General features: G+C 46.2%; 1 protein-coding gene across 1 annotated transcript in view; it reads right to left on the reverse strand.

Annotated features, from left to right (window-relative positions):
• Positions 1–10,062, reverse strand: part of CAPN8 (calpain 8) — a 49,012-nt gene extending 38,950 nt beyond the window's left edge. Inside the window, exons 1-2 of the mRNA XM_019549529.1 lie at positions 9,759–10,062; positions 5,726–5,795 (exon numbers count right to left, since the gene is read on the reverse strand). Of these exons, the coding sequence (XP_019405074.1) occupies positions 5,726–5,795; positions 9,759–9,995 (307 nt within the window). The 5' untranslated portion in view covers positions 9,996–10,062. The remainder of the gene's footprint in view (positions 1–5,725; positions 5,796–9,758) is intronic.
• Between the last annotated feature and the right edge of the window lie 986 nt (positions 10,063–11,048).

Raw genomic sequence — 11,048 nt, forward strand, 5'->3', positions numbered from 1 at the left:
CCCTAATAGCCTCACCCAAACCTCCAGATGAAACTCAGTAAACAACACACAAGTCCCTTGGCTATGACATAAAGCTAAGCCCCCTGGCTACAAGAACACTTGAGCCACTCCAAGACTCCTCCATCTCCCACCCGAATCGCATTGCTCTGGCATTCTGGCCTCTTCCTTTTCCCCCACTCAGGCAGAGCTCCCTCCCCCTTGGTTGCCAGCAGGGGTGCCCCCTTGCAGCTAAACTGCCTTGTTTATATAGGCAGCCCTGAGCCTAAAACGGCTGCCCTCATTAGGTACCTGGAGGCTGCGAGCTCCAGGGCCTTAAAGTGGCAGGCAGACCTAGTGCCCCGCCACACTAACATGCTTGTAGAAACCTTTCTTGTTACCCTTCATGTCCCTGGCTAGCTGCAACTCCAGTTGTGTTTGGCCTTCCTGATGTCATCCCTGCATGCGTGAGCAATATTTTTATACTCCTCCCTAGTTGTTTGTCCAAGCTTGCACTTCTTGTAAGCTTCCTTTTTATGTTTAAGCTCAACAAACAGTTCTCTGCTAAGCCAGGCTGGGCCCTTGCCACATCTGCTATTCTTCCTGCACTTCAGGATGGTTTGTTCCTGTGCCCTCAGTAAGGTTTCAAACATCTCTTCTGGACTCCTTTCCCCCTCAGACTGGCCTCCCAGGGGATCCTGCCCCTGTTCCCTGAGGGAGTCAAAGTCTGCTTTTCTGAATTCCAGGATCCTGATAAATGTGGAACTACAGTATATTGATTTCACCATTTAGTGACTTTGTCCACAGTGTAAAAAAAAAATCACTACCTCACTGAATAACTTCACTGAATTAAATGCAACTAGATTGAATTGCACCAGCTGTAGCTCTGGCACTACATGTATAGAATTAAAGAGATCACCAAAAAAACCCTGTTTCTCATGTATGTCCTGGACCATCACAGCTACAACATCACTCCACCCTACTACAATGTTCACTAATTCTTTAAAATGACTGCACTTCATGATCTTAGAGAGCTGGATCTTAGAGAGCTGTTTTAAATTCTTATCCCAGTAGGTATAAAATTATTTTAAAAAACTAAACTTCTGCCACATGCTATTTGAGACCTTCAACAAATAACTCTAGGGTCAAGTTATTTGGAGAGCTCTAAGGATACTTCACAAGTCATCTTTAATAAATAGTGACTCTATTTTAAGTTGCTACTCAGCTATCAAATAGAGGTGGTTCAAAGAGTGTATTTAAAATATTTCAAGTCTTTCAAGTTCCCTTCAGACTTACAAGGCTGATAGTCATCTAACTTATGCTGTTGTCAAAGAAATATAGTTTAATGGACTGAGACTGTACGTCTGGATTTCCTGCCTTTTGTTCACATAAACCCAGACTTCTAGTTTTAGTTTTTAAAAGAAAACATGTTACAGAAGATAATAAAAAATATGCTTTATTTCCCTAGGGGACTAGTCAGTGGGTCAGGTATGTGGCTTACATAATCAAGGTTTGTTCCAACAGAAATGTTTTACATATGGGCTTTGATAAGAAGCACTTTCATGTTCAAGATATTAGATTAAATACCAAAAGGCCTATTGTGGCTTCAGCAATATTAACAAACCCCTACCAGAACATTAAAAAGATAAGTCCCTTAGTGACAGTCTGAAGACTTTTTGTTTTTATTTTAATATAGAGACACAGTATTACAGAGCTGGTATAAATAATTCTATTCAATATTGCAAACAGGCTACTATAATGTTAGAAATGTGATGGTCTACCCTTCCCAAAGCACACTAGCCAGATTATATTGTTTTTGAGAATAAGAGCCTTAAGCCATAAAATTTTGAATCAGCTTTTGGGGTCATAGCTTGAAATGTAGGGTTTATTAGATCCAGGGCTTTAGGTTTCCACATGTAAGAACTCCGCAATTCACAGGGTATTGGTTTGGACCCATCTTAATTGTACCGCTATCTGATAAACCTTGGCAGCAGCCTATGCTGAAAATCCCAATTTTGTACAGAATGCAGGCACCCCGGGGGGGAGGGGGGGCAGTGACAGAAATGAAACAGTTAAAGAACGATGTGAAGCACTCAATCTGTTCTCAGGGGCTGCATCCCCATAAGTGCATACATGCATTTCCCTGGGGACAAACAGCAACGCCACAGCAGTGTGCTACTGCTACTTGTCCCCAGGAAACATCCCTGCACATGTGCTCTGGCACACAGCAGATTGCCCCAGGTGGGATAGGGGAGGCTGGGGCCAGCACCTGGGTTGGCCCCAGCAGCCTTACATGGGATCCTGGGGGGCCTCCTGGGGCTGCAACACCGATGACTCAAGGGTATGTGGAGCCTGGCCAGCAGCCAGAGTATGGCTCTGGCCAGCTAGACTCTGGTTTTAGGTGGTGCACACTGCAACCACAGGTGCTGCCCCACTTTTTTTACTCATTTTTTTAGATATCAGGATTTCCTGGTATCTAATTTTGGCTCCGCACTGCAAATATGCAGCACAGAGAACCTTTTGATGTGCACCATGTGCATTTTGCAGTGCCTTAAAAACTTCTGAGACACCACAAAGTGCATGTTCCTTCTCATATGGACACTCCCAGGGAGGCTGCACTTTACTTATGAGCATAACTAAAAGGATGTGTTTGCTACTTCTATAGGCTAAACTAGACACAAGGCTGGAAATACGCCCCGGTTCCTTAACTTGTAACTTGTCATGGAAAACAGCTTTTATTTGGGCCACATAAAAAAAAAAAAATTACATTCATTAGAGAAACTTCCTTCATTCTGGTGTTGACAAGAAATGTAGCTCTTCCTATTTTTACTAGAACAAGTTTCTGGAAAGGCAGTAAATGATCACCAAAGCACTGCTCTAGTGACTAAATAACCTCAAGCAAGTATATGATTGCAAATCTTATTTTTAGAAGCGGGAATATACACATGCCAAAGGATTTTCTAGCAATTGCTTTAATGGAGCTGTGCTTACAAGGATAACACCAGTATCATTTATTGTCAATCACTTGCAAGACTGCTTTGAATCTTATTTGCACAATTGATGTGCTAGAGGCAGTGGTGATGTGTAGGGGGTGCATGGGGATGCACATGCACTCCTTGAGGAGCCACATTCCCCGCTCAGGCGACAGGCAGAAGGGCCAGGTGAGAGCGCCGGTGCCCATCCTGTGATCGCCAGCCGGGGAACACCGTGGCTGCTTCCCAGCCAAAGTGATTGCCCACAGGGGGACACCTTCCCCAGTCACTGACTGGTCACGGGGGGGGGAGGGGGCAAATGTTCCCCCTGACTAAGGTGGCACCACTTGTCCATGGCCAGAGGTATGGCCAGGAGCACTATAGTTAGTATCATGGAGGGGAGGTTGGTTAGATGCAATAAAATTCATCTATTAAAAATTCTTACTACAAGGATCTCTGAATTTTAGGCTCTGTGTGTTGGCAAGAGTCTTCCTTCTCTTGTTACAGCTGTTGTCTTCCAAAGATGGATTTTATCAGTTGGGTAGCAGAGACAAAAAGTGATATGTGATAGTTTTGAGAATAAGGAATTAAAAATAAAGTTAAAGTCTTTGTAGGACTTCTATGTAAAAACACTCTATTTGCATAGCTGTAAGCATTTGAAAAACAAGTAACAAAGACAAGTAATTTTTGCTGTGGTGAGTATCTGGGAGCGGACAATTCAATGTCTTCCAAACATGAAATCAGGTGCAGTACTGATTGAAAGAGCTAGATATATTTGCTTTTCTGTATTTACACAGTGTGCCCAGCATACAGTCTTTTCTCCTCTAAATTTCCTTTTTCCCTTTAATATTTGCTCACTCCTCTGCACTAAATGTTGTATACTTGTTAAACATGAAAGTCTTGGAACAATTTACTTATTAGTCATGATCTTACTAAGGTAACAGGCTTCATTAATTTTGAAGGTGATAAGCATTTCTAACTGATGCCCATGACCAGGTGGCCTGTCCTGCTTATCTACTGGCACATAATACCCCCAACCAGCATAGATAAGGTTATTTTACTATTTCCATTTTAAACCTATGTTTTCACATACTCTGAAATGTTTAGCTTCTGAGATAAAATTCTCCATGCCTTCCCTCAGGTGAAACTGTTTGGAGATTTGGAATAAAATCAGTTATCTTCAGTCTCAATAAAATCTTCAGTTATTTTAAGTTATGACAGGGTTAAAAATACAAACTTTCAAATATGTTTTCCCCTGTGATAAAAGATTCTGACCTTTTTAGATCGCTTAAAAGCATTTGAACTTTCAAACTTCCTTAGGTAAATAGAAATAAGCCTTCCTTTTCTTTTTGTGTGACAAGGTATTTAACAGAATCTGCAGATTCGCTGGAATCTGACAGGGCCGCACCATGAGCACTTCTGCTACAGCCTCAAACTTTTGACCTCTGGGCTTCTAGCCACTCACCCCAGAGTCCACATCACCAGATCAGGGTACAGGCAGCCCCCACTTAAAGCTGTTTTGCTTAGTGCTAATTTCATTATAATGCTCATTTTACATTGATACCAGATTTCACTTAGCGAGTTTCGTTATAACACTTGCAGTTGCCATCGTGGGTCATCAAATACTTTCAGCTTCGCTTAATGCTCATTTCGCTTAACACTTGGTTTTTCAGGAACCAATTAAGAGTGCTAAGCAGAGGTTGCCTGTATAGAAATAAGTGAGAAGTAGGCATTTGGGCTACTAGCCATGTGCAACAGCAAGATTCAAACCAGGGACCCTCAACACTGATTGTCTTTGGAGTAAGTCTAGCAGGAATAGGCTATTAACCTCTATTAACCTCTATGTTGGGGCAGACAATTATTTCAGGCGAAGGGCCACTTACCCACTTTTGGCAGGCTGTCGGGGGCCGCATGGGTAGCCCCACCCCTTGACAGGTGCCCCGCCCCCTGGTCACCATCTTGGGACCAATGTTCCAATGTCCCAGGGCTAGCACCAGTGGGACCTAGAGCGGAGCACATTATGGCAGGGGTCTGTGGAGCCGGGTTGGGCTGTACCAGCAGAGAGAGCGCGGAGCTGGCTTGGCTCCGTAGAGCCCCTGCCAGCCAGGACCCTGTACTCCTGCCACCCTGCTCTCAGCCCGGGACACCAGTGTGGGCCCCATGCACCTGCTCACTCCCAGTACCCCGCAGTACAGACCGGGGGGGCCAGCTCCAGGCTCGCCCGTCAGGGCTGTGCCACGGCGGCAGCAGCTGTGACCCCCCCGCTTGCCACGCCGGGCACTCTTTGCCAGTGCTGACTCTGAGCTGCCCAGCACACAAGCTCCAGCTGGACAGCAGCAGCAAACACTGCCCAGTGTGGCAAGCAGGGGGGAGGCCACAACTGCTGGCCCCGCGCCCCCACCCTTACCTGAGTTTGCAGCGCAGTGCAGCCACATGGTCCCAGGCCAGAAGCCCCTGCTGGGGCTTCCGGCTGGGGGGCCGGGGCCGGGCAGGCCCTGCTGTTGTGGGAGCCCACCAGGCTTCCCTTGGGTCCTACTGCCCTGGATCCTGTCATTTTTGACAGGAATCAAGGACAGATAGATATTAATTTTCTAAATCTTTCAGGGGCCCCATGGGATGGATAGAATGCCTCATGTGCTGGATGCAGCCCGCGGGCCATATTTTGCCCACCTCTGCTCTACATAGAACAGCCCGTTAGCAAGTTAGTGGCTTTTCAAGTAATAAAGGTATTTTTCTTACTCCAAAATGAGCAAAATTCCACTGAATGCTCTACTCACCCAGTTCTCCTTGGCAAATGTCTGTCCGAGTAGCTCCTCCAACTATAAACTTAGGGTTGGTGCATAACTCCTGAAAAAAATTTTTTTAAAGAGCACGTTATCCCTGACTGTGCAATAAAGACTGCAGTTTGTTTCACTCATCATTTCAGTGAAGTCCAGAAAAACTAGAACTTTAACCACTTTTACAATAGATTTACAAGTTGAAGTTAAAGAACATTTTTCCAATGTTTATCTGTCTTACAAAATCACCTCAGATTATTAATACTGAGAAAAAATGTCAAGGCTTATGTCTGTTCATTACCCTGCAGTTCACACAGCCCAGACAGTGAAAATAGGCGATGAGTTTCACTATGCATTGAATGTAGGTTCCAGATCTTGCTTCTCATATACTAGCAGCATGTCATCACTGCTATGTTAAGGGTATTGCCGCTATAGGGGAATGTTTGAAATCCCTAAAGCTTCTCTTCATTGTACTGAAAGGAAAACAGTGAAACATTTCTATTAGGGTTTGTAATTCTCCCCCTTTCCTAGAATGTAGTGCTGGAGACCAGGCAGGTAGTTCAAGTGATGACCATTTCTTCCACTCCAACTCTAAACAGTCACTGAGTTATAGTTAATGCCCTACATTATCCAGTCCACACTGTCTCTGGGGATGAGCCTTCATTTGCTTCAAGCACTTGGCACAAGTTTGTAAACAAGATGAAGCAGCAGACAGAAAACAGAAGTCTGTGTGTGTAGGTGGGTTGTTTTTAAGAGTAAAGCTGAAATACTTTCCTAAGAAATACCCGGCCACTATTATCCAATAGATACCCGGGCTAGGGACAGAAGTTACACATAAACCCACTTAAGTGATCAGAAACTGATTTAAACCTGTAACAGAACAGAAGCTCGGTGCACATAAACCAGTTTCAAAATGGCTGAAACTGGTTTAAGATAAACCTGGCTGAATGTAGTATCAGACTTAACTGATTTGGGTCAAATTGTTTTATGAAACTTCTCTCCCAGGCCCCTTCTTGGTTTAAGTTCAATCACTGTCCTCCAGAATATTTTGCAGCCCTGGGCTGGGCTGTCTGCTCCACAGAGCAGGGCTAGCCCCACCCCTCTACTCCCTACCAGTGACTGAGGGGGAGGGGCAGCAGGCAAGCACAGCTGGGATGCAACCCAGTCTGTGGGAGGGGCTGCCCCCCTGGCAAACCCTGGCTGGGGTCTGGGACCAGGGGGGTTAAAACACCTTTCCCTGCTTAAACTTACTGCTGGCTGCGACTGTGGACTACAAATCCCAGAGATACCTGGAAGCAAGAAGAGCAAGCAATGAGCAACCTGCAGACTCCTGCTGCCATGATTTTGGACTCCAAATCCTAGAGACCTTGGGGGCATCAGAGAGAGGAAGCGAACACACAGCCCATGCTGGCTAAATGCCAGAGAACTGTGCTCTAGTGCCCCCCCCCAGCTTCTGGCTTGAGCTACTGCAGGCATGTGGCTGCATTTCTTGAATCACAAGTGAATGTTTGTTCATTTCTGTTTCAGTTTAATTTTTGCAGCTTAGACTACCCTGCAAAGACTGAATCATTTCAGCCTTGGGCTTTTTGGCTGTCTATACTTAGCCCTGGAGAGGAGCAAAGATGAGCTTGTATGAGATTCCTGAGCTGGGGCTCGGTTTCCCTGTGTCTGATGTTGACCCCGTTGATCAACTATGCCATGGGATCCTGCTATTGTGGTGGATTAGATATAGGATGAAACTTAGCACACAGATCAGCCTTCTCCTTAGATCTCCTCCCACCCCATGCCCCCCGCCCACACACAGACACAGACACACACGCAGAAGATTGCTGCAAAAGCAGCACCTGGTAGGAAGCATCTGGCTCATGATTCATTTAAACACCTGTCACCTTTGAATCATTTCCAAGTGTCCATATATAGTCAAGTGCCCATCTAAGGACTGTATGTCTTGTATACGATCAGTTCTGTATAAACTTAATGACAAAGCACAATAAAGAAGCCTGTGTTGGACACATTTTGGTTAATCACTGTTTGCAAAATGGAGGTGCACAGTCCCAGGTGGGATGCATTTAACATTGCATATTTTTCATGATTAGTGATGGTTAACAGCATGTTAGCAAAAACATACGAGTTAAAAGGTTTTCTAACCAGCATTGCTTTCCCAGAGTTAACAAAGGCAATATGTATTTCCACATAGTCCTCAGCACTCAAGAGTCCAAGTGTCACATAAGAAGTGTGTGGGAGCAATTTTTAAAATCCACTTTGTTATACATGATTCAAATGTTATTGTAATTGAATCTTTGCTACTTTTTGGTTTTGAAACTTCTCCCCATCACCCATTTTTGTACCAGGGAAGGTTTATGGGAGGGAGGGAGTTTCCAGTAAAGATTCAGAGAGCTTTGCCAGTCCCCACCCACTGCAGCAGGGAACTGGACCCGGACTCGGAGCTAGTAAGTAGGGGGTGGGGGAGGAAGATGTGACCATGGAGACACCCCTGCCAGGCCCCATCCTCTGTCTGCTCCCCCCACCCATGGCTGCCCTGCCCACCTCAGCTCCTGGTGCTTTAAAAAAAAGCCCTTATTCACCGGGAGCTGCCAGACACAGGGGCAATCCCTGCTGCCCCCCACTGCCCCACACTGCATGGGGGGCTCTACCATGAGGCTCCCTGACCCCCTGCTCCCCCAGCTCCCCCATGGCTAACCTGCACACCCCAGCTCTCAGCCCTTTAAGAAAAAGAAACAGAGAAAATCTTCAAACTCACCAGCTCCTGCTCAGGACTCATGGGAGAGCCCCCCACATGGTGGGGGGCAGTGGTGGGCAGTGGGGATCGCCCTGCACCAGGCAGGAACTGGTGAGTTCAGGGTTTTTTTGGTTTTTTTTTCCTTAAAGGGCCAGAGTTGGTGTAAGTAGGGCAGTCATGGGGGGGCTGGGACAGTGGGGGGGTCAGAGGGCTCATGCAGAGCCCCACACACAGCATGGGGCAGTGGGGGGGGCAGAGAGGATTGCCCCCCCCTGCCTGGCAGCACCCAGTGAGTTGGGGCTTTTTTTTCCCCAAAGAGCCGGGAGCTGGGGCAGGCACGGCAGCCATTGCCAGGGCTGGGAGAGCAGGTAGGGGATGGGCCTGTGTGATTTGGAGATTTGGCAGCAACTGACTCTCCAAATCAGATTTGGCCAAATTGATTCCAGGCAGTGATTTGAATTACCAAATCGAATCACTGTCCCTTGAATCGGCCAATTCCTAATCCTAAGCAAATACTAGCCACTTCACACAGGCCTAGTTTCCAGCTTTCACCTTCCAGTCCACATCTTTATTTATTGATTTTGTTGTAGTAGAGAAGGGGAGAGAGAGAGGAGGGGCCTGGAAAGACAATAAACTAAAAAAAACACAACCCAACAAACAACAACAACAAAACACTCACACACACAAAGCTAATTTTTTCATTTTTGTAATAGAACCACTTAATTTCCTTTACCAACAGGGCAAATTATCATCTAAAATAAATTTTGTTCATAAAATGTCAACCAGTTTTTGAATTATTCTATGTAGTAGAGGAAGTGGAGAAGGCAACTTCATAAATTAAAGTAGAAGCCTAATTTTCCCAGTGAAATACTGGAAAGCACATAATGCCAGTCAGACTCTTTCACTGGTGATAAGCAGCTCCCAGGAGACAAGATAGATATCAACAGTTTAACTACTCTTCTGAACTGTACCAAAGCCTTATGCATAGGCAAAATGGTGCTGGAAACTTTAGAAGAAAAGACTCTCGCTGAGCACTTACAGGTTCTGGCTTCTGAGGAGGCTTGAAGTTAAACAACAACTTTTTTACTATCACTTCGCTACTTTTGCTTCTAATTAGAACCAGGTTGATGAGGAAAGTTGGAAAGAAAATTACAGGATGCAATGGATTTATGCTTTTCCTAGGCCATAAAAAAGTTCCAACTTAAATTCGGTTTGAATTTGGAGATTACAGTTCAGGTTGCATCCGATTAGAATTGCATTTCTAGCAAAACATGTAATAACAAAAACTCTTACCGTAGGTCGCTTCCAGATTACGCCCTGTGTTTTAGGGGAGTATGGTCCCAGTTCTCTATACCCCAGGGCAGAGGGACAAGCTGGGAATTCTTCATCCTTAAACAGAGTGCCAGCCTGCAAACACTGGTCCCTCAGGGCTTTGTAATCCTGGTTTAAATACTTGACTGGTTTTCCATTGGAACCAAGTCCCTCTGCCACAGCTCTCTCTTTGGACAACTTCGCTGCAACTGCCGCCATGGTGCTCTGCCCTCAACGTGGGACACTGTGAGGACAGGACAGCTCCAACCTCATGAACAGGAGGGAGTGAATGGGAGTGAGCGGCCAGCAAGGGTGGAGTAAGCAAACAGATTGCACAGTCCAGCACCTTGGGAGGTGGTGTCACAACACAAATGTAAATATGTACACAAGACAAGGACAGGGAAGACTGGAGGAGAGAAGGAGCCTGCTTTAATGTGACTTTGGCTCCCACTACTTTTATTATTTGCACAAGAACCTAGGAGTGCCCCTTGTTAAAACACATGTGCGTTCCTATACACGTCTGAGGAGTCCGGAAAATATATTAAAACTGCAGGGAGACCCAAGCCACCACCTTGCAGATCAACGATGAGCTTTCAGAAGGTTGTTGGGCTCCCCTTTCCATCACAGGTCAGGCTCACGTTTAGAAAGAAGATAAGCCAATGAGAAAATCCAATCTGGGTTTTGACCAACAGGTACTTTGAGCTCAGTGTGGTTTACAGTTGTATCTGGCCAATGTCTAGAGTGAAACCCCACCCCTCCCAGCAGCAATGCCCTCAATGGGTTCATCCTCATGAGTGTGCATGTGCAGTTTATGGCACTACAAACCCATCTGTGGTGCCACAAACCACAAGCACCGTGCATGCAAGCATTTGCTGCACTGCTAATTAGCAGCTTAGGGGCACACGTGGGTGCAGTGTACACTGCCTGAAACAAGAGCCTGGCTAGCCAGAGCCACGCAGGCTGCTGGCCAGGCCCTGCATGCCCATATAAGCGCCACTGCAGCCCCAAGAGGCCCCCAGGCCCCAGGTAAGGCTCCTGGGGCCAGCCCAGGTGCTGGCCCCAGCCTTCCCTACCCCACCCCACCCCACCCCACCCAGGGCAACTGCTGTGCACCAGATCACACATGCAGGGGTGTGCCTGGGGAAATGCACATTCCTGCTCACAGGGACGCACCCCAATATACCACATGTATGGTTTCACCTGTGGCATGGGAGGCAGCAGTGGTTCTAGCAGTTAAACTGCCAGAGATGCAGCTGCTGTGCTTTCAAACTC

This window comes from Crocodylus porosus, unplaced genomic scaffold (assembly GCF_001723895.1).
Source record: "Crocodylus porosus isolate Cpor-Errol unplaced genomic scaffold, CroPor_comp1, whole genome shotgun sequence".
Lineage (NCBI taxonomy): Eukaryota > Metazoa > Chordata > Crocodylia > Crocodylidae > Crocodylus > Crocodylus porosus.